Genomic DNA, 22913 nt, shown 5'->3' with positions numbered 1-22913 from the left:
GGAGCTGAGATCACACCTGCCGTGACCTGTTGCGCCTCGTGCTGGGTTTTTGAAATGTGGCTCAGGCCAAGTGTCCCTGGGGTGGAGCAGACCCCATGGAGCCCCTGTGTGGGGTGCCCCGTGGGGCCCACCCTGAGTCCTCACAGCTCTCCCGGTCCCCACCCTGCACCTACCTGGCAAGTGCTGCTGGGGTGTGCCACGCAGGGTCACTGACGTGAGGGGAGCAGTGAGCAGAGGCAGCTTAGGGACACCAGCTCTGCGGCCGGGTCCCCACCACTAGGCCCTGGCCTGGGACCCGGGACGACACGGGTCCTCCTTCTGCCTCAGCATCCACGCCTGCAACAGGTGACGCCCGCGGGCAGTGGTGTGGCTGGAGCCCGTCACCGGATGTCAGGGCGACTGTGATGAGTGGGCCAGGGCTCCCCCAAACGCTGCAGCAGGCGGGGCGTGGGTCCGGCCTCCCCACGCTGCCGCGGCCGGGCGCCACAATGCACGGGGGTCGAAGCAGAGAACTGCAGGATGACATCACCTGGACCCCGTGGTGCCAGCACCGGGGCGAGGGGGCAGGGTCGGGGCTGCGGGGACAGAGTTGGTGGAAACCCAGTGTGTTCTCTTAGCCACGGACCGGCCCAGAGCTGCCCGCCTGAGGCCCGCAGACCCCGACCCCTCAGTCCCGTGTTCTCTCTCTGACTCTAGGGCTCCCCGGGCCCCACTGGTGAACCCGGTCCATCTGGGCCTCCAGGAAAAAGGGTAAATAATTCTGCAGACGCGTCCTCTCCCGCCAACTTGCCGCATGAAGCCTGCTTTGCCCCCACCCTCGGCTCGGACCCCGGGAGGTGCGTCGGTGAGAAGTGCGTTCTCCACGCGCCTTCCCGCCGCACCATCGAGCCCCACACCTGCCGGGCCCATGCGCCTCTGCCTCTCAGGAGAAGCCGAGTGCTGGCTCCGTCGCAATGGCCACCGTGGGAGGAAAACACCCACGGAGCTGAAAAACGCCCGGTCCCCAGGGCCAGACCTTCACAAAGGTCACCACAAGCTGCCAGGAAGTCCTTTGCATGTTGACTCATTAGCCTTTTGCTGGTGTCACAAAAACCGAGCTGTGGGTGGGAGGCGCAGGAGAGGCGGCTGGCCCGGTGCTCACAGCAGCCCGGGCGCCTCCCTCGTGGACCCCGAGGCCTTTGCCAGCTCTGAGTCATTCTGGCTCATTCTGAGGGTGCGCTGGCCCGGGGCCCGGCACGACCCAGACGCGACCTCCACGCCCAGGCCCGTCCCCTGCAGACCCTGCGCTCGCCCCTCGGCTTCCACAGCCGACTCACCGCGTGTGTCTCTCTCGCTGTTCCAGGGTCCCCCCGGGCCCGCAGGCCCTGAAGGCCGACAGGGAGAGAAGGGAGCCAAGGTAACGTGCCCTCAGCCCGGCCGCGACTGTGCGTATAGAACGTCCAGAGAGAGCCGCTTGCCTGGTGGCGGGCTGGGTGGGAGGTGGCGTGGCTGACGTTGGAAAGTCCTGGGGGCAGGGAGGAGCCATGGGCCCTGGAGGCCTGGCTGTCCCTGCAAACCTGGGCCAGTCGGTCTTTTCCAAATTGGAAGCGGCTCGCCAGTGGCCGTGGGTGCCGGGCTCCAGAGTCTGTCCCGCCCGCCCGAGGGATGGGGAGTGGGCGCGGGTGTCAGGGCGATGGGGCGCTGTGTGACCTGGCGCTGGCGTTTGACCTGGCCACCCCTCTGCGCCCTCACCTGCGCGGCAAGGTGACGACAGTGCCCACGAGGGGCTGAGAAGGCGGGTGCCGGACCCCCACGCAGGGCGCTGGCAGCCAGCACCCAGAGCACCCGTGGGGCCGTTCCCCCAGGACCCCGGTGCCCCGTCAGCCTCCTCCTGGAAACACCCCGTCACAACTGGGCCCCATGTCTGCTCAGGGCCGGCTGTCACTGCTGTGGTGGCCACAATCAGTGTCGTGGCGTGATCGCTGGGGACGGGGAGCCCAGCTGGCAGAGGGAATTGGTGGGATGGAGAGCAGGCCAGGCCGCTTCCACAGGAACGTGGGGAATCGGGGCAGCCCCAGGACTCCCCGGGGTTTCTGAGTAGCGTCCTGGGCCAGGGTGCCCCCGGCGTCAGCACGTGGACCCCACTCTGTCGGCCTTGCCGCCCTGCAGGGGGAAGCCGGCTTGGAAGGCCCTCCTGGGAAGACTGGCCCCATCGGCCCCCAGGGGGCCCCTGGGAAACCCGGGCCGGACGGCCTGCGAGGGATCCCTGGCCCCGTGGTGAGTGAACCGGGAGGCCGGGGCGGGGGGTGGCGTGGGCACAGGCATGGGGACCGCGGGACTCACACGGGGGGACGGCTGTGTTTCAGGGTGAACAAGGCCTCCCGGGATCCCCGGGCCCCGATGGCCCCCCCGGCCCCATGGTGAGTGACGTCCCCGAGGATCCCCCTGCATTGGAGGAGGGCGGGGGGTGGGGCTGGGAGAGAGCCTGACCCTAACCCTCCCCCTGCAGGGTCCCCCAGGACTCCCCGGCCTCAAAGGAGACTCTGGCCCCAAAGGGGAAAAGGTAAGTGCCCTCAGGTGCCGCTGCGTGGCTGCTCGCGGCCCTCCGCCCCCCATGGCTTCAGACGCAGCAGGACTGGGCCACTGCGCAGCACGGGGGTCCCTGCTGACGGGCGTCCAGGGCCCGAGGAGGAGACGCTCGCTCGCTCTGATGCGGGGTCTCTGGTCCTGCCCACGGGAAGCCTGCGGGGAGCTTGGGGGGCAAGCACCTCGTTTTCCCTCTCGGGGCTGACACTCCTGAGCTGACGGTGACTCATTTATAAGCGGAAGGCTCTCTGGCAAGCCCGATGGCTGAGAGAGAAGGCGACGGGGGGTCTTTCTCTTCCACTCCGACGCCCAACCCAGCCCACAACGTAGCGGAAGCTGGAGGGGCCCTTTCAGAACTCTCTGCGGGCCCGTAGACAGCAAACCATCTCATGGGAATGTGTGCAGAGGGGTTTTCTTTAAAAAAAAACACATCAAGACAGTGGTGGTCTCTGCAATGGTCTGAAACTCTTCCCACCTGAGCCCACGGATGCTGCCCCGTGCTCGCGTGCATCCACCACGGACGTGTTGGAAAATGTGCCTCCGTGACATTGTCACTCGGGGCCCTCACCCGTGAGGTCTGGCTCTGTGGCTTTGTTTCTCAGGGTTTCTCCACATCAGACCAGCTGCTGGGCCCCCTGACCTGCCCTTTCTGTCCAGGAGACATTGGCTGGTGGCCGGGGGCATCCCGGGGCGTGGCGGGCTGCCCCGCATGGCTGGACACGAGGCGCTGCCCCGGCCGCGGCCCTTCATACCCTTTTTTCCAACAGGGTCACCCAGGCCTGATCGGACTCATTGGCCCCCCCGGGGAGCAGGGCGAGAAGGGTGATCGTGGCCTCCCCGGCCCGCAGGGCTCCTCCGGACCTAAGGGAGAACAGGTGTGTGGCGTGGCCGTCCCAGCGAAGCTCCACGTGGTAGCCCTCTGTGCCCAAAGGCAACGTGCTAGAGCCAGGACAGAAGGACATCCTCATGTCCATGCAGTCCAGACGGGAAGAGCTGAGGACAGCTCCCCGGAGCACAGAACACTGGGATGGCCCGCAGGATAGCCCGGGCCCTGACTGCGGCGGAGTGCCACGCGTGGCCGCCATGGCCCCAGAGGTGCAGACCTTTCACGCCACCCGTGTGCAGGAGCCTCTGACGTAGCTCACTGCCCAGGAGGTCAATGGCGATTCTCAGCCCTGTTTGCCAGGGACGTGGCGGGCTTGCACCCTGACCCAGGTGTGCGCACCTGGCCCTGCCCTTCCCGGGGAGCCCCGCAGCTGGTTGGAGCTGGCAACCCCAGCAAAGCGCAGGGAAGGGGCTGTAGCCTGTGAGGGCCGCCCCGCCTGGCACCAGGAGCCGCGGGAGGCCCAGTGGCCCAGGCGGAGCAGCGTGAGAGCCACAGGCCTCGTCCCTGCCTGTCAGTCACAGGAGCACACGCAGGCCCCTGGGTGTGCCCTGTCTGGCCTGCAAGGGGACAGGCTGGAGGGGCAGAGCCGTGGGACAGGGAACGAAGCAGAACTGTCCTCGGCTCTGGGGTGGCGTCCTTGGGAACCCCAGCCTCATCTGCCACCATTATTCCCGCTCTGTGCCCTCAGCCCAGGGAGGTCCTGGCAGCATCGCTGAGGGCCATGCTTGCCAGAGAGTCTGGGTTCTCACAGTGACCCATGTCCCGTCTGCCCATGCCCCATCCCCATCCCTGATACCCACTCCCTGCTCCACAGCCATAGAGGGAGAAGGCCCTGGCCTCCCAGGAGAGGCCCCTCTCCCTTCCCTTCCGCCCAGCGGGTGACCCTGCCATCAGGGCTATAGGTACCAGGGAGAGTGGGCCTGAGGCTGTAGGCTCCAGGCATGGGAAAGGCACATTTAGAGGCTGGGCAGGACAGATGGACAGACAAGACTCCAGAACACGTGCTGTCCCCATCCCCTGGGGTCTGTTAAGTGGGGAGGCCCACCCGGTGGCAGAAGGCAGCCCGAGGGCACCGGGCCAGGATGTCAGAGCGATCGCGTCCGGATCCCAAACTGCCATGTCAGAAGGGACGGCTTCATGCGCCGTCACCTCCCTGTGGCCCTGTCGATGCTAGAAGACCCTTCCAGCCGGCCTGGGCAGCAGGCCTGGGGACGGTCAGCCTCCTGGTGGCGTTCGGGCCCTGCGGGCTCACACTGGGGGGGTCTCCTCTCCCAGGTCTGCCAGCCCTGCATCGGAGTCGGAGGGCAGCTGTCAGGAGAGACGCAGCCGTGGTCGGCGATGCGGGTTCCATGGCCCCTCCTCTCCTGGCAGTGACTGCATTTTCTGCTCCTTCACAGGGTATCTCCGGTCCTTCCGGCCCGATCGGCCCCCCGGGCCCTCCCGGCTTGCCGGTGTGTATCTGGGAGGGGTGTGTGAACCCCGATTGTTGCTGGGAGAGCAGGGAAGGGGGATGGGCCACGTGGGCCCCTGTGCAGCAGACAACCCCAGGGCAGCGTGGGACCCCGAGGGAGTGGGGCAGTGAGTGGATTTGCTCACTTGCTCCCCATGGGGGTTCCGAGAGGTGAAGCCAGGAAGTCGGGTCCCAGGCCCTGGTTTCAGGAGGCGGGGCAGGGCTGGGGTACCCCCATTTCTGGACGTTCAGGGAACGAGGGCTTTTCCTGCGGAGGCTTAGGGGTATGAGCCTTCCTGTCACCCAGGCAGGGTTGGCCTGGCCCGGACACGAGGAGCTGGGCCCCTTCCTTGGGACCCCCAGCCCAGGCCTCCGCATGTTGGTGGGAGACCCAGTGCGGTAGCATCATCCCTACAGCCTGGGGTCTTTACCTGCCCGACCCAGTCAACCTCCACGCCCACTAGGGCCAGGGCCTGGGTCCACATGGCCAGAATGTCCCCGGAGAGTCTGGAACTGCCCCCGCTGCGAGCACCTGCAGGGGCCGGAGGGGCACTGCATCAGGGCCTGCAGCCAGCCGCCCTCGCTGCCCCAGGACACTGGCTGCCTGAACTGGGACTTCCTGGGTGGGGCAGTGGGGGGTAGCCTGGGCGGACAGGACCTGCCGGCCTCGGTGTGGATGGGCGAGCACCGCCACTCCCAGGCCCTTCCCCACCTCCCCAGCTAAGCAAGTGCCAGTGTGGGTGCCTGGGAAGGGGGACAGGGGTGCGGGGAGGGGTGGGGACCAGGCCCGGCCCACACGGGTCAAAGGCGGGCAGACGCCCGGGGCGGAGGGGCCCAGCCCGCTGACGCTCTGCCCCTCTCTCCGTCCCTCTCTCTGCAGGGTCCCCCTGGCCCGAAAGGCGCTAAGGGCTCCTCGGTAGGTGGTCCATTCCCTGAAGGGGCCCTGCTGCCTCGGGGGAGGGCATGTGCCCCCTGGACGACTCCCGCCCTGCACACCCCCCTCCCTGGCTCCTGGTGGGCGGTGGGGCCTCCCGGCTCCCCTCTCTCACCGGGCTCACCTCCCGCCTGTTGTCTTGGACCCAGGGCTCGGGCTGCGGCCCCCGGCCTCACAGAAAGGACCCATCGCAGGGCGTTGCGGAGGGGAGAGGGGAGCAGGCTGGATTGTCCCTCCGTCCTCTCCACATGGGCTGTCAGGGACCCTTCAGCGCTCTGGGGCGCTGGCGTCACAGCAGGTCCCGGTGCTCAGACTTGGTTCTCTTTCTTCCCCCAGGGTCCCACCGGCCCAAAGGGAGAGTCAGGCCACCCTGGCCCCCCCGGCCCGCCGGTGAGCAGCCTTGGAAGACTTGGAAGTGGGGGCGGGGTCTCTCCCAATGCTGAGGGCCTGAGGGCGTGATCTGCAGCTCTAGGGAGCCCCTGGGTGCAGCAGGGTGGGGCCTTGTCCTTGGGATGGAGCCGAAGGACGTGTCACCCAGGCTAGCTCCTGGGAAGTCTGCTTGGCCAAGAGACGGGGTAGGGAGCGTGGAGAGAGGAGGAAGGCGCGTGTGTGTGCGCGCACACATACATGTGTACCTGTGTACGTGCATGCGTGTGTCACACACGCATGGGGTGGGCCACACCAGACAGTGCCCTAAGGTGCAGGATGGATCCTGTGGGTGGCGGTGAGTGCCATGGCAGTGCAGCTGGACTCCTTGTCATCCTTGGCTGGGGCCTTGTGACACGGCCCCAGGAGGCCGAGGCTCTGCACTTTGCCAGCGTGAATGAAGCCCCGCGTGTGCAGGCCAGGCTGGGCAGCAGAGGCGAGAGGAGGTCCGGGGGCCGTGGGTGTAGCAGGGGACAGACAGGCGAGCACCAGGCCTGGCAGTGGGGGTGGGCTTGGGATGCTCCAGAGGCCGGGGGCAGGGAAGAAAAGCGCGCTGAGATGGGCGCCTCTGTCCTGTCCCGCCCGCAGGGCCCCCCGGGCGAGGTCATCCAGCCCCTGCCCATCCAGGCGTCCAGGACGCGGCGGAACATCGACGCCAGCCAGCTGATGGACGACGCGGACGGCGAGAGCTACGTGGACTACGCGGACGGCATGGAGGAGATCTTCGGCTCGCTCAACTCCCTGAAGCTGGAGATCGAGCAGATGAAGCGGCCCCTGGGCACGCAGGAGAACCCCGCCCGCACCTGCAAGGACCTGCAGCTCTGCCACCCCGACTTCCCCGATGGTAGGGGCGCGGCGGGGCCTGCGGGCCAGGGCGGGCTGGGGCCACCGCGGCCCTCGCTCAGCCTCAGCCTTCCGTCCGTGCAGTGGGGGTGCCCGGGGCTCTGGCCTGTAACCAGAGGGAGACATCACACCAGGAGAGGCGACACTGGGTCCTGTGGGGCAAGGCTGGGAGAGGGGCGAGGCCGGGGGGTCTCGCAGGCTCTACCCAGAGCCGCATGTCCCTGTCTGTCCAGTGGGAGGATTTACACACCAGGGGACAGATGGCCTGAGGTGCTGGGTAAATGCGTTTGGCCCGGGCCACAGCCAGCCCTGTGCTCAGTGTCGGCCGCGGCTGCTGCTGTCGGCGTCTGGATCATTGTTGATATCAGCGCTGGCGTTAACGTCGGTATTAGACGCTGCGCTTGAGAGTGTCCCCTTAAACTGCAGAGCGTAGTGCACCCGCAAACCACTCCCGTTCTCACCGCGTGAAGCCACACTCTGCCCCCCGCTGGCAGGGGAAGCGCCCGGCCTGCCCTCCCCCTGGGGAGTCTGCCGTCTCTCCTACAACACTGGACAATCCCGTGGTCAGGCAGCTCCGATCCCAGCTGCGTGAACTCCCAAGAGTTCACGGGATCGTCCCCACGTTTCTATCCACAGCACAGGGACCCTGCCCTCCGGTTCCCCAGGCCTGCGCCCCACAGGCCCACGTCCGGCCGTATTCTTGGGGCCGGGCTGCCCACGTGCCTTTAGGGGCCCAGTCGGAAAAGCAGAACGCACCCCACAGACCCCAGGAAGGCTGTGCCGGCGGCACGTGGGCCCGGTGTGCGTTTCAGCCGCCGGCCTCAAATGGCAGCTGCTTCTGGAACTGTCGGGCACAGTGCTCACGCTCCCCGCCCCCACACCGCAGGTGAATACTGGGTCGACCCAAACCAAGGCTGCTCCAGGGACTCCTTCAAGGTTTACTGCAACTTCACAGCCGGAGGGGCCACGTGCGTGTTCCCAGACAAGAAGTCCGAGGGGGTAAGTGCCCGCCCGCCCGCCCCTGCTTTGCAGAGGCCCCGCCCAGGGCTCAGCCCTCCCACAGTCAGTTGGGGTTCATCTGGTCAGTAGGCTTTCAGAATGCAAATCGGAAAGGGGCCTGTTGCTAAAAGGAGGTTTTTCTTCCACAAGGAACCCTCCAGGTGCCTTAGGAGAAAGTTTATCAAAGGGATGGGGTTCACACAGCCCAGGTTAGGGAAGTGGCTGGAGGCCGACTGGGGCCCCATCCCAGTGGGCCGGCTCCCCGCTAAAGTGACGCCCGGAGGACTTTGGGGCAGAAGTGGCCCCAGCACACCTTTGAACAGAGAGCGTCTGCCTGAATGCTTCCTGTTGATTACTTTAAAAAAAAAATTTTTTTTTTAAGTTTATTTTCTTTTTAGAGAGGGAGAGAAACACCAGTGTGTGGTTGCCTCTCGCGCGCCCCCAACTGGGGACCTGGCCTGCCACCCAGGCCTGTGCCCTAACTGAGAATTGAACCAATGACCCTTTGGTTCTCAGGCTGGTGCTCAATCCACTGAGCCACGCCAGCCAGGACACCTGTCAGTTACTTTTGTACCATTTGCTGCTGTCCCCCTGAGTGCAGTCAGAGCTCAGGACTTTGTGTAGTAAAATGTTTTCATTAGCAAGGTTCAGATCCCTTGCTCGTTTGTGGATGTGAATTTATGTTCCTTCTGGTTTTTCAAAAGCCCCACCTGCTGGGAGTTGGTGAGTGTGGACAATGGGAATATGTATGTGTGAGTGTTTGTGTGCATACAGACAGGCGTGTGGGTGGTGTGCGTGTGTAGACAGACCCGTGGATGGTGTATGCACACAGGCATGTGGATGGTGTGCGCACAGACATGTGGATGGTGAGTACACAGATGTGTGGGTGGTGTGCATGTGCATAAACAGGTAGACATGTGTTGCTTTCTGTGAAGTGTGAGTCTGAGGCTGGGCCCACATTGGCCCAGGACAGGAGAGAAGGGCAGGGGCTCTAATGAGGAAGGTCATGGGGACATCGGCCACAGTGCCCTCTGCACCGGCCTAACAGACCCTCCTCCGTATGTCCCTCTCAGACAGCTAGCTGTCCTGTGACAGGGGTGACTGTGTCCTGGAAGCTGTGTGTGCCATTAGGGCTCGGGCCGGCAGGAGTCAGCAGCCTGCTGTCCCAGCTCCCTGGTGGCCTCAGCGCCCAGATGCACTGTCCTCCGCAGAAAGAGCAGCTCCATCTTCCCGGGTGGGTCCCAGCCCTAAGTCTTGCCATAGCCGCGGGGAGCTCGCGGAAACAGCGGCTCCGCACGGACAGAGATGACGCGAGGGCCTCTCGCAGGTGCGCTCCCCCACGTGGGAGCTGAGCCCCTTGGTCACCTGCACTCCCAGCAGCAGAGCCTGGGGTCCGGCCTCAGGGCTTCCACCTGGCAAAGGCCCAGGAGGAAAGGCAGGTGCAAAAGATGCTGTTTCTTGCCCTTGTTGTCACCGTCTGTCCTCTGCAAACGGCCTCACTGCCAGACAGCTAGCAGGACACCCTCTGACGCGGGAGCCCTAGCAGGTAGTGCAGTGGGGCCGACAGTAGGCAGGGTGCTGGGTGACCCCGCCGCCCCGCCCCCTTCGTCTGCACGTGCGCTGTCCAACCAGGCGTCCACGGGCTGACGCCTTGGGCTCAGGCCACGGCCACAGCCATGTGCAGGTAAACCCTCTGCCCGGTCACCTGGGTTCCAGGCAGAAGCTGGGCAAGGTGAGCACCTGCCCACATCTCTGGTTCTGTCCCTGACGAGACCACCCTCTGAGCCTGTCACCACGGCCACAGATTTGGAAATGAAAACAAGAGGGTTGGGAGTCCAGGGGGCAGGAGGCGGACTGGATACCCTCCTCCTCCGGGGGGTCCCTTTTCCCAGCCCCTGCCCAAGGCCAGCTCAAGAGCCAGGGGACGGGGACAAGAATATTGACCTGGCGTCCAGGCAGAGGCCCGTGGGACCTGGGGACAGGCTGGCCCGGTTTCTGTCCTGCAGCAGGTTGGCACACGGTGGCCGTAGCTGGGCACCTCTGCTCTGGAGCCACACGGCCGCACGGCTCCTCCAGGGTGTCCCCCCCTCCCACCTCCCACCATTCATCGACTCCATGGCAGAACTCCGGCCCCACAGAGAGCAAACCCCAGATGGGGCCCCTCCCTCCCAGCAGGGGGACAGGTGCCACCCCTCCCAAGGACGCCTCTGCTCCGTGCTAGCTCCTCAGGGGTCCATGGCAGCCCACAGAGCAATGCTGGCGCCCCGCCACACACACCGCTTCCATCATGCACACACGGTGCACACATAGCGCGCACACCCACACCTCATACCTGGGGGTCCACCTCCGGTCCTGCTGCGGTCCCCCGACACGCTGTCCCCAGCGGGAGGCCCTGCAGACGGAGCCACAGCCTTCAGAGCCAGGGCTCCAACGAGGGGCTGCACGCTCATCCTTCCCTGAGCCCGTCAGCGAATGTTGGCTCCTCTTATCATCGTCATCGTCATCCAGCCGGTGACAGCCCACTCGCTCATGCGTTCACTGGTTTACTCAGTCCACACGCACTTTTCAGCAGTCACTGAGGCCAGGCAGTGTCCTCAGTGCTGGGCAAGCGGCTAACATGGGGAAGGAGGCCTGTCCGCAGGAGGGGGCGTGTCTGCAGGACGGGGTGTGGCTACAGGATGGGGCGTGCCCGCAGGATGGGGCGTGTCTGCAGGACAGGGCGTGGCTACAGGACGGGGCGTGCCCGCGGGAAAGGGGCGTGCCCGCAGGACAGGGCGTGTCTGCAGGACGGGGCGTGGCTACAGGACGGGGCGTGCCCGCGGGAAAGGGGCGTGCCCGCAGGACGGGGCGTGTCTGCAGGACGGGGTGTGGCTACAGGATGGGGCGTGCCCGCAAGACGGGGCGTGGCTACAGGATGGGGCGTGCCCGCAGGATGGGGCGTGTCTGCAGGACGGGGCGTGGCTACAGGACGGGGCGTGCCCGCAGGAAAGGGGCGTGCCCGCAGGACGGGGCGTGTCTGCAGGAGGGGGCGCGTCTCGCAGGGGCAGGATAAGTAACCCTGTCCTTCTGTTTCTCTCCTTCTGCACCTGCCCTGCTCCATGTTTAGGCCAGAATCACTTCTTGGCCCAAAGAAAACCCGGGTTCCTGGTTCAGTGAATTCAAGCGCGGTAAACTGGTAAGGCGGCCCCGGCCCCCCCGCGGTTGTCCTTCAAACGCGCCCGTTTCCTATCTTACAGAGTAAAATGGCCCGCTGGCCCAAAGAGCAGCCTTCCACCTGGTATAGTCAGTACAAGCGAGGGTCCCTGGTAAGTGCCGCCAGCGCTGCCTGCTTGCCGCACGGCCTGGCTCGTGGCTCTGCATGGGACTGGTGGCCGCCGTGGCCGTACCTGCTCTCGCCACTCTGACCAAACCGCTCCACGGCACATGGCAGCCGGACGCAGCATCGTGCCCACCCCGCCACCCCCGCGACAGGGCCTTTCAGCCTGGAAGCAGGCGCATGGTTTTCCGTTCAGTCTAGGGCGCGGGCTGGCTGGCGTGCGGGGCCCCCAGAGCCGCAGCTGCCGGGCGCTGAGACCAAGCCCCGTGGGAGCGGAGGGCTTTATCCTGCTCGGTCCGGGGTGCAGGTCCCAGGTCACTGAACCATGGGGCTCATGGACACATCCCGCAGGCCCCTCCCTGGCTCGAGGGGCTGTTCTGATTGCATCCGCAATGTCTGCATCAGCCCCTGTTTAAACGGGAGCTCATCTTAAGTGGCCCTTCCCTGAAACTGGTTGCATCCTTTGAAAGATCAGAGTAAGACTCTTCCAGCCGGTAGAGAGGCTGGGGGCAGCCGGTCTGCTCACGTGAGCCCCGTAGCTGTCCCCGCCCAGTGGAGCACTTGGCCCTGCACCCTCCGGCTCCCGGAGCCCTTTTTTGGAACAAAGTGCAGAGTTCTGTGCCCCCTTCCCAGCAAGTTAAACGACCGAGCTTCCAGAACGTGACCTATTGCAGGGCCGCTACAGCCGCACTAGGCCTCCTGTGGACACTTCCTCGGGTCTGGTCGTCCCGCCCTGAGTGGCCCTTGAAGGAGGAGGTCCTTTGTCACTGGGAAGCTGCCCCCCAGGCCTCATGGCCTCAGACCCGACCATCGCCATCAGCCCCACCCCCAGCCTCTTCACATGGGCACAGAGGCCTTGGTCCCCCACGGGCTGGGAGCGGTGGCTTCCAGGTGGCTTCTGCCCTGTCACACCTCTGAAGACCTTTGTTTCTAAACCTCATGGCCCTTCGTGGCTAATTATTAACATCTCATGCCCTCGTGTCATCGCTTCTGAGTCACCCGGGTCCCTGCAGACCCCAGAGGCTGGCGCGCGCCTGGCCACGTCTGTAAGGCCTCCTCTCTGGCTTCCTGTCTCTGCCACTCTGTTCCCTCCTCCACCTCTAGTGCTCCTTCAGAAAGAGTGCTGCATGCAGGGGACCTGAAGTAGGGGACCTGAAGTGGGGGCCCACACAGGGCGGGGCCCGGCACCCAGGTGCTCGAGCCAGGTGGGCAGAGGTCGGGGGGAGCCACCCAGGCTGGGGAGCCTTTGTGCCAGCCCCCAGCCCACGAGCCCCCCTCCGAGGATGGAGCGGAAGGGATAGCCCGGGAAAAACCTCAGCGTGCCTGTGTATTTCCCACTTGTTATTTCTGGCCGTCTGTGATATCGTGGGTGGATGGGACAGAGAGGCAGGTGCCCCCTGAAGGAATAGGGGCTTCATCTGGGCTGCATGGCCCTGGACATGCCATGTGACAGTAGTGTAGAGGCCTGGCCCTGGAGGGCAGGCTGGGGTCTGGCTCCAGCACGGGTCCCGCTCAGCACGGGCGCTTCAGGTCCCTCTGTGCCCAGCCCGCCCGCTGCCTCTGCCTGCATGCGTCCTTTCTCGAGTCAGTCGTGTGTCTTCCCTGAGGAGCACCTGATGGCCCAGGCTGCGGTTGGTATTCCGTCCTCTTCCTCAAGGCCCTTGTAAGGGGCCCAGTGACCGCATGAACGGCTGGCATGGGCCGGTGGCCCCGGGCTCCCCCTGCGCCCGGGGAAGGGCCGATCCAGGCCTGGCCCTGCCACCTTCAGCCCTGTGATGACATACACAGAAGGAGCAGGCGGGGTCCCCGGAAACTCCTCCAGTGTTCCGTGTGGCTCTTTCAGGGTGGGCCAGGTTGGCCTCAGACCCTGACCTTTGTCTGCTCTGTCCCAGCAGGTGTCTGAGCAGGAGGAGAGCCCGGCTCCTGCAGAGGGCTTTCGGGGCGGGGCCTGGGCGGGAGGAGAGATGGACCATCTCGGGGTTAGGAAGCAGCTGTGTCCCTGGGCAGCATCCAGGGTTCAGAAAGCTGGGGTTTGCAAAGAGATGGAGAAACAGATACCCCGCTGAGCTGCAGAGCCCTGTTTTGGAGCGGTCTCCTGAGAACAGGCACATGTTCCTTCCCTGGCACCCTGCCCTGGGTCTGTGGGCAGAGCTGGGAGCCCGGCTGCACGGGTCTGCATGGGCAAGGCCAGCCACCCCGGCTGCAGGAAGGCCTCTCTGCGCTGCCCTGGGTGCCGGGTCCCCGGCAGAGGCAGGGACAGCTGTGCTGGGTGCCATCCCAGGGCTCCCCTGAGGCTCCTGGAGGGCGCCTGGTCACCCCAGCCATCCTGCTCATGGTCGCTGGGGCCAGCCTTCCTGGCTTTTGGCCTGAGTTACTCCCCGGGCCTCCTGCCCTGCCCCCTCTACCCCCATTCTCACGGCCTCTGGCCAGGGCCTTGCACATCACTGGTTTTCCCTTATTAATATACCGTAGCGAGCATTCCTGCCGGCCTTGGGGCAGTTTCAGGAGTGGACTTGCCCTCAGGGTGATCCCAGTCCAGGCACCTACAACACATGCCCCTGGGGTCCAGCGCTGGTGCCAAGGGCCGCACAGCCTGGTAGGGAAGATGGACCTTGAGACGGGCCAAGGTCGGGAGTGAGGACACCTAACCCAGGCAGGCTTCCTGGAGAAGGAGGCGCATGTGTTGAGCCCTGAATGATGAGCAGGGTTCAGCCAGGTACAAGGAGTGGGTGAGTTATTCAGGCTCCTGAAAGAAGTGAGGTATGGCTCCCTCTGTTCTGGGAACCCCCACCCCTTGAGAGCCAGTGCATGCTGGCCTCTGGGGCCGGGTGCGAGGCCGCTTCCAGGCAGCGGCCCTGACGTGGCTCGTGCTGCGGAGGAGCGCACTCATAGATAATGCTGGTGAGATCCCTGCCAGGGCCTTTGTGTGTGCTGTGTGTCCCCGCCCCGCTGAGCGCCCGCCTTCCTGTCCCCTCGCAGCTCTCCTACGTGGACATCGAGGGCAACCCCGTGGGCGTGGTCCAGATGACCTTCCTGCGTCTGCTGAGCGCTTCCGCCAACCAGAACATCACCTACAACTGCTACCAGTCGGTCGCCTGGCAGGACGCCGCCACGGGCAGCTACGACAAGGCCATTCGCTTCCTGGGCTCCAACGACGAGGAGATGTCTTATGACAACAGTCCCTACATCCACGCCGTGGTGGACGGCTGTGCTGTGAGTGTCACTGGGGCCTCGCCACTGGGCGGCGCGATCTGGTCACACCTCGAGGGGTTTGTTCATTCGGTCAACACGAATTCACTGGACATGTCCTGTGCGCCAGGTGCCCCGGGAGTCTCCAGACAAGGCGTGGCCCCGGCCACCTGCTCTCAGCACGTGGCCACCCCACGGTGGGTCAGGAAGGCAAAGCTGAGACATGACAGGAAGGGTCAGGGGTCCGGGGCCCATGAGCCCAGCCCGGCCTGACGTCCGCTCCAGAGGCAGACTCCCTCTTCTTAGACAGGCTCGTTCTGGGAGTGGCCAAAGCTGAGACTGGGCCTGCTCCTGAGGACGCGGCCATGCTGAGGAGCGGCCTGCGGCCTTGGGGTTCCAGCAGCAGCCGCGACGGCTGCAGTTACAGACTCCCGGGCCTCCCCGCCCATGTTAGGGCACCTCCCCGGCCTCCGTGCCGCCGGCAGGAGGGGCCATCGGGCTGGGTCCTATTCACTCTGCAGCCCCTGGGCCCCTGGGTATTCTTGCCCAGCTCTGCACCCCATGTGTGACCCCCCAGAGCCAGGCTGCACCCTCTCAGCCCAGGGTCCTTCCTTCGGGTTTGCACCTCCAGGTCAGAGTTATGTCTGCAAGTCCTACTGAAATCCTTAGACATGTCCCTCATGTGGCCTTTTAAGGATGGAGTCGGTGTCTGTGGGTCTTCCTGTCCCAACCCGACCTGGGATCCCGGTTCTCTTCACTACCTGCTCTTTAGAGGCCCCGCCCAGGCCAGATCCCATAGGGGACAGGCCTGTGTGGCTCCAGCCTGGGCCCGGCCAGGGCCACCCCTCTGCAGGCACTGGGCCGGTCGTCACCTGGCCAGGATGCTCTGACGACCAGCCCAGCTCCGGGCAGGCCCTTCTTGTGGGTTTCCAGAGCAGTAAACCAGCCATGACCCCTCTGGCTGCTGGGGTCCTGGGTGCCCCCCACCCACTAGGAGCAAAGCAACAGACCAGTGATGCCGGGCCAGGGGTGTCCCGAGCACTGAGCCACGCCCACATGCCCGTGTAGCCGGCGCCCCCACTCCCGTGGGTCCCACCGCAGGTGCAGGATGCCCTCTGGGCAGGGCTTCTCCTTCTTGTCCACAAAGGAGGTCGGGGGTGTATGGCCCGGCCAGTGTCTGCGAGGGCGGTCTGGGGCAGGCAGGCCAGGCCGTGTTCTGGGGCAGGTCCTCGGGCAGGCAGGGTCAGGTGGAGGCCGGAGGGCAGGGCCGACCCAGGGGGCTGGCACAGGGTGGGTGCCAAGAGCAGGGCCCCGTGGGCCCAGGGTCCCCTGACTGGTCCTGGGACCAGCTGTGCCCTTTAGCCCAGAGAAACTCCCATGAAAGTGTCTAGTTACGGCCGCCCCACGGCTCCCTGAGGGTGAGAGGTGGGTGGCCGTGGACAGGGCCAGCGTGGGGGCCAGCGCGGGGCCTGGCTGCCAGCCAAGCAGTCTTCGTGGAGGGCCCGCCTCTGCTCCCTGCTTCCATGGCCTGGGTCTGCGAGGCCCCCTCTTCACATCTGACCAAGGACTTATCCCTGTGTGAGGTCAGAGGGACCCAGTCCCTGGGAAAGGCGCCCGAAGTCACCCGGCATCCGTCCCTCTTCCTGACCCGCACCCCAGGCTGCCCCAGACACCGAGCGGCAGCGGTAAAATTACCTTGCGCCTCACCTCCTACGAGGGAAGATAATAACAGCACCTGCTCCCAGGCCGGTTCTGGAGCTCAGCCCGTCACGCCCCAAAGGAGCCGCGAGGTGCACCCGGCCCACGATACGCCGAAGGAGAATCCCTGCTCCTGGGGTTATTTTTAGGCAGCAGGGTGGCTGGCGGAAGGGCAGCAGTGCAGAGGGAAGTGGGGAGCCCATGAAGGAGAGGCAGCCCTGGGGACCCAGCCTGGAGCTTGCCTTGGCGCTTCCCGGCTTCCAGGGCACGAAGGGCAGCCCTCGGTTGGCCCGTCCCCGCCATCTGGTACAGGCGGCGGAGTCCAGCTTTGAAAAGGTGGAGCGGTGACAACTCCGGACCGTGACCCGCTGATGGAGAACGTGGTCCTGCAGGCCGACTGGAGTGGGGACTCGGAGGGCGGGGGAAGCCGGGCTGGGTGGGCCGACATGGAGGAGGGGCAGTGACTGGGCCGGGAGCGCCCCATGCTCTGCTCACCCCGACCCAGAAGTTCAGCCACAGTTTGGAGTCCCGTCCCCCCACCCCCACCCCGCCGTGTAATAAGCGGAGGGGCCTGCCTGGGCCCTGGCCTGCTGGGCTCACAGTGTAACAAGGGCCAACAGATGGGGGACTCCCCCACAGGCCTCCGGTGGCCGTGTCACCGAGTGACGGCCGCCAGCGTCCCTGCCTCTGGAGAGGCTCGTATCACTGGGCAAGAGGCCCCTGAGCTGCGTCACATAAATCCATTGTTTGTGCAGCTCTGTACGCCCTTGGGGACCATCGCTGGCCTGTGATGGCTGTTTATGCCTCAGAAATAGTAACGGGGCAACGGAGCCGCGTGTGCGCGGCCTGCTTAAATGCACACCCTGCGCCCGCCCCCGCAAGCGCTCTGACTGCTGGAGTGGCAGAGCCCTGTAAATCCAGGAGAAACCACCCTGCCGGCTCGGCAAGCGCCCCTGTCCCCTGTGTGGGGAGGGGAGGTGGGTGCTGGCCCCACAAATGGCCTACATGCCCGCCCTCCCCGTGGGGAGGAGAGAAGTTGGGTGCTGCCCTGCTCGTCAGCTCGCTGGTGTGGGACCGCTCAGACGTTGAGGTCGCGTGGCTCCCTGTGACAGCAAAGGCCCAGCCAGCCGTCCTGTCTGATCATCTACGGTGGTCGGTGGTCAGACAGGTGAGGGGCGAGGCCCAGAGAGACAGGGCGCAGGCAGGGGGGCTGGCCTGGCTGGGGGAGGGGCGAGGGGTCCGCTGTCTCGCAGGGCGCCACTCCCGAAGGGGCGCCTGTGGCCGTCATTTCTGCGGACACTGGGTCCTGCCCCTGCTGCCCTCCCAGCCCCTCCCAGCAGCCGCAGGGTGCGTGCGGCCCTTACACCCCCTCTGGGCCCGGCAGCAGCCCCGCAGGCGGCGTCGGGAGCGGCCACCCCGCTGTGCCCTGCCAGGCCGCGGCCACACTGCCTGAGGCTGTCGGCACTTGCGCTGCTGAGTTTCCGTGACAGGTCCCGCAGGCAGTGCCCGCACAGGGCGGCTGTGCCCCACATACATCACTGTGGTCTGAGATGCCGGTGACCAAGGCGGGCTGTGAACCCCGCCCCTGAGCCCCTGAGCCCCGGTCTGGGCGGCGCTGGCTCACGCTGTGCTGACAAGCTCGCTGGGGGCGCGTGGGCTCTGAAGGGCCAGTCCCGCTTAAAAACAAGCCCAGCCTGACCCAGCGCGTCTTACTAAGTAAGGGGGGGGCCAGTCTGTGGGGTGAGGGCATGGAACACAGGGTGGCAGCCCCCCCGGAGCCCTGGATGGAGCAGGCTTCACCTCCTCTCACCACCCCACTTCCAGGTCAGAAGCCTCAGCTGCAGGGAGCGCTCATTACCTGTGGCCTGTAGCAAGTCACCCCACATTCGGTCCTTCCAACAGCAGGTGTTTGCTGTCTGACTCCGTGTCTGGGGGTCGGAACCCGGTGTGGCTCCGCTGCGGGGCTCAGCATCGGACCCCACGGCCCGGCAGCCTAAACCGCGCACACTGCTTCCTCTCGGTTCCGGGGGCTGGGAGTCAGACCCGGGTGTCGGCGTGGTGGGGACGGGTGGGGCCCCTGGTCTGGGGGAAGATGGCCGCCTTCTGGCCGGGCGCTCACGGCGGGGAGACAGCTCGCTTCTTCCAAGTTGCCTCTCTAAGAGCATCGGTCCCGTTCACAGGGGCTGCACCTCCGGACCCCTCATGGGGGCGTCAGGCTTCAACATGTGGACTTGGGGGGGCGCGGCACTCAGCCCCTGACGGGGTGCCATGAGGTGGCAGCTGGGGTAGAAGGTCGGCTTCAGGACGCCCCTCAGGAGGCCATACCCCCCGGACACCTCTTCACGGGACTGACCCCGATGGTGGGGGGCCGGACGGAATCCAGGTCACCTAGCAGCACCGCACCTGCGTGCCGCACCCGGAGCTCCTCGGACCGTCCAGGTGGCAGTCGGGGCCTTCCGGGGAGGGCACGCGGCCCATCCTGCAGGAGGGGTGTGAGGCCCCAGGAGGCCCTGCGTCTGCGCCCGGGCACCCTGTCGCTGGGGCCTGCGCGCTGGAGGGAGACCAACCCAAGGGCCAGGCCCACCGGACGGTGTAACTCGGGCTTGTCCCCGGTGCGGGAAGCCGCTTGTCCAGGACAGGAGGCGGGTGGGCACCTCAGCGGCTTGTGGTTGCCGTGCCTGGGACCCTGGTTTCGGGGGCAGTGGCAGGAGGGCAGGGCCAGGTTAGCCTCACCCTGAGTGGGGGTGGCTCTCGGGACCAGGCGGAGTTGCGCCTTCCCTGCCTGTATTCTGGGACGCGGCCCCGGGGAGGGAAGAGGCCTCTCCCGGGACACCTGTCACTGCTCCGAGGCTCCCCCAACTTGTCGGTCAGGTTGGACTGCGGGTGATAAGAGAGGGTCATGTCAGAGCACAGAGGACGGAGCATACGGCCCGGGTGAGGGGAGGGGCCGAGTCCCCAGCAGGCTGCTCCTGCCCCGTGCCACCCTTGCCCTCCGTGTGCTGGGTCCTCCTGGGACCGGACGGCTGGCCAGGCCCCCTCCGCTCCTGGCCTGTGAATCCCCTTCTGAGTGGCCAAGGACAGGGCTGGGGAGCAGCCGTCACCCTTAGTGTTTGAATGCGGAGCCCTGATTTCAGGGAACCTATCGTCCGGGAGGGGTCGCCTTGGGCAAGGTCTCTGGTGCGACCGGGGGTGTCCCGCCTGGCAGGGGAGGGGATCGGTCCAAACGGCCACAGACCCTCTCACCGCCCTCCTCGCAGCTGTGGGGGGCACGGGATGGGACACGGGCTGGTGCGTGGCCTTCCGGGGAACCCGGGGAGGGCCCGCCGCTCTGACACGCCGCCTCTCCTGCCCCTCCCAGACCAGGAAAGGCTACCAGAAGACGATTCTGGAGATCGACACGCCCAAGGTGGAGCAGGTGCCCGTCGTGGACATCATGTTCAACGACTTCGGGGAGGCGTCCCAGAAATTCGGTTTTGAAGTGGGGCCCGCCTGCTTCCTGGGCTAGGAGCCACGGCCCCGGCCCTGCGACCAACCTCGTGACCTCAGCACGCCGCCTGTGGGTGTCCTGGACAGTGAGGGCCCCTCACCCCGCCCCCGACCTCATCTGCACCTCAGCACCCCGCTGGGCCGCACCCAAACCAGAGAGAGCAAAGGGAAAGAGCCACGTCCTCACCCCGGAGCCGAATCACATGACCTAGATGTCCCAGCGCTGCGGGGCCCGAACGCTGCTGTCCCCAGCCCTGTCTCGCCTGCCCGGCACCCCACGGGGGTGGGGACAGGCCCCACTTCTTGCCACGGGACGCGCCAGCTGTGCTCGGGGGCGGGGGGTTCATGGGGCCGAGGGGCTGCAGTATTTGGAGTTATTGTTTTTTAAAATTCTACTTAAAGACGTGTATCCCCCATTCAAAAAATGTTCCGAGGCACACCGTGTCACGGACACCCCCGCCCCCGCCCGAGCCTCCAACCCCAGAACACAATCCAGTCACAGGCAGATGTCTTTCCTCATGTGCCTTTCTGATCAATTGACGGTGCTTCTGTTTTTGTGAGTCGTAAGTAAATATTGTATTGTATTGTCCTCGATGTTCAGTGTCCCCGACTTTCAATCATGCAGGTAAACCCAGCCTGGCGCCCTGGGCGCAGGGGACGGGGGGTGGGCGTCCCCTCTGGCTGCAGTCCGTTCTGGTGAGGCAGGGAGGCCCCGCCCCCACCCAGGTGCCCTGCGTTGGAAATTTGCCCAGAGCAGCGGGAATTCACACCGGCGTTGGAAAAGCAGGTGTCGGGGCCCATTCTTCCGACAGCTTTTCCATGCGCCCTGGGTTCTTCAATGGGGAGGAAGAAGAGGATTTCCCACTTCGCCTTCTCTGCGTGCGCTCAGATTAAAGGCGGGCTGTGGCCTGGGCCGGCCTCCTCCCCCCGCCTGTCTTCCTGCCGCGTGAGTGTCGGCCAGGAGACGCGCGTCCCGCAGATGATGACGACGTGAAGATTGGTGCTGACTTTACACTCGCTTTGTGGTGCTACCTGCTCCGACACCTGGAGGCGACACCGGGTGCCTGGCCGCGCCCCCCTCTCCCGCCTCCCGCCACAGCCCGGGCCCCGCCAAGGACGTTGAGATCAGTGCCTGCCCCTCCCTTCCCGCCAGGCCCCCGATCGCGGATTGCGGTGTGGCCGCTCTGAGGCCTGTGACCAGGACTCGGTTGTGTTTCTGTGGTTTGAAAACACACACACACACCAGGAGGCTTCCCCGTCGTCCACAGAGTCAGCCTAGCGGGTTGTGTTCGGTTGCCACGTGTTTGTGGTGCTAACTTCTGCGTTTGTTCCGAGAACGGCCTCGGAGCCCCTCAGCGGTCCCCTGTGCCGCCCGGCGGCAGCTCCGGCGTGGCCTCCGCAGACAGAGACTCGTGCAATGAACCCGGGGAGTCTCGGCGGGGCCCGGCCCACGAACACAACTGGGATTTCCGTCTGCAACAGCCCGGCGCGGCCCCGGCTGCCCTGGAGCCCCTCTCCCTGGACAAGCCGGAGGGGCTGCCTTCTGTGGGCGAGGACAGGCACCCTTTAACTGTGAAACGCTGCCCTCCCTCCACGGTGGCAGAAACCAGCGGGGGCCCCTCGGGAGGAGCTGTGATGGGTCACGGCTGGTGCTGCCCCCCCACCCACCCCGCCCTGGCCAGTCGTGGCCCCTGCTTCAGAAACCATGGTGCAGCCGCCCGGAGAAACAGACCACCACCCACAAGGATTTCCCGACCGCCCGTGGAAACCCAGCCCCGCTCTTGCCAAAGAAAAGTCTGGCTTCGAGAGACTCCCGAACCCAGCACGCCCCAGCGATGGCCACGTTCACCCCTTCGAAAGCAAAGCCGCGCCCCGGGCTGCCCTGCGCACCGTGGGTTTCTCTAGGTCATGTGGTTCCGGGTGGAGTTCTCCTCCGCCCCCCTCTGTCCTGTCACTTCCCGCCTCTGTGGGTCTCTCCCACGCTGTTGTAATTTGTACTGAAGTCAAGACATGTCTCGTTCTCCCCAGACACTTAGCTACGGTATATTGCAATAAAATTACTTCTATATTTGCAGAAATTCTTTTGGCGTGATGTTTCCCCCTCCTGATCTGTGTCATTGGGCGCATGTTTACACAAAGGAGAATCGGGAAACAGAAAACCCGTGGTAACAATTCAGGGACGCCGGGCCCTTTAGGACATAATGTCAAACGGTGGCGTGCCTCTCCCAGACATCCAGTAGACGTGTTCGCACATTTTACCTGGTAACGCAGGAAAGCCATTTTAAAATATTTTAAGCCCATGTAAGAGAAGTAGTTTTTTAATAAATCACGTTTCCTGTTTCCACTGTAAGCACACACGGTTGGCTGTCTTCTTCAGCGTGACCAGGGCCACTCCCGCCTCTGGGCCGTGGACACTCAAATCCTGACAACAGTCACTCAGAGAGGAGGGCAGGCGTGGCCCAGGCCAGCTGCCCACAGAGCTCAACCCCCAGAGTGGCGGCAGCGGGCCTGCCTGGGACACAGTGGCTTTCTGGGTGTCCTCAGCATGTGACCGGGCGCCAGCGCAAGGCTCCCTGGCAAGTTCCCACGTTCCCAGGGCTGCCTCATTCTTGGGGGCGAGGGTGGTGCCTTGGGCCAGCGTGTCCCCAGGGGAATCCTGCCCCACTGTCCAGTCACATCGTACGATTTCACTTTCTGGCCCCTTGCTAAGTGGGGTGTGTGTGTGTGTGTGTGTGTGCATGTGTGTGTGTGTGTGTGTGTGGCTGTCCAGGTCAATGACCCCGCGCAGAAGTGACGCGTGGCCCTTTGAAGTGGCAGTTCCCTCCTGCATGTCACCAGCCACGTCCACACAGTGGCTGCGCCCCACTGGGGTCCCGGAGGGTGTCCCGGCCTCCCTGTGATGGATGGACTTGTAGTGCCACGGGGAGACACTCTTGTTCGTTGAAGCCACCGGCGGGGAAGTCGTCGCTGCTGCGGAGCCCAGGCCGGTGCTTCTCGATGGGGCCCAGGGTCTGGCAGCCCCGCACGGCCTCGTTAGGCAGGTCCCTGGGCCCTGCCGCTGCAGGCCTGCTGCTGAGCCACACACTCCAGGGAGGCCGACATCTGGGTTTTGACGAGGTCA

General features: G+C 65.3%; 1 protein-coding gene across 2 annotated transcripts in view; it reads left to right on the top strand.

The window, feature by feature from the left end:
• COL5A1 (collagen type V alpha 1 chain) overlaps positions 1-20386 on the top strand; it is a 126113-nt gene extending 105727 nt beyond the window's left edge. Inside the window, exons 53-66 of one of the 2 annotated variants that reach the window (XM_090274986.1) lie at positions 697-750; positions 1343-1396; positions 2149-2256; positions 2346-2399; positions 2489-2542; positions 3333-3440; positions 4849-4902; positions 5782-5817; positions 6172-6225; positions 6850-7105; positions 7991-8103; positions 11340-11408; positions 14399-14632; positions 19665-20386. In XM_090274986.1, the coding sequence (XP_090131112.1) occupies positions 697-750; positions 1343-1396; positions 2149-2256; positions 2346-2399; positions 2489-2542; positions 3333-3440; positions 4849-4902; positions 5782-5817; positions 6172-6225; positions 6850-7105; positions 7991-8103; positions 11340-11408; positions 14399-14632; positions 19665-19811 (1395 nt within the window). In that variant the 3' untranslated portion in view covers positions 19812-20386. Of the gene's footprint in view, positions 1-696; positions 751-1342; positions 1397-2148; positions 2257-2345; positions 2400-2488; positions 2543-3332; positions 3441-4848; positions 4903-5781; positions 5818-6171; positions 6226-6849; positions 7106-7990; positions 8104-11209; positions 11279-11339; positions 11409-14398; positions 14633-19664 lie in introns of both variants that reach the window. The other variant, XM_090274985.1, reaches the window with a different exon arrangement.
• The last annotated feature ends 2527 nt before the right edge of the window (positions 20387-22913 follow it).

Source organism: Furipterus horrens, unplaced genomic scaffold, assembly GCF_987537825.1.
Source record: "Furipterus horrens unplaced genomic scaffold, mFurHor1.1.pri manual_scaffold_4, whole genome shotgun sequence".
NCBI lineage: Eukaryota > Metazoa > Chordata > Mammalia > Chiroptera > Furipteridae > Furipterus > Furipterus horrens.
The sequence above is the reverse complement of the archived record's forward strand: the minus strand, read 5'-3'. Positions and strand labels throughout refer to the sequence as shown.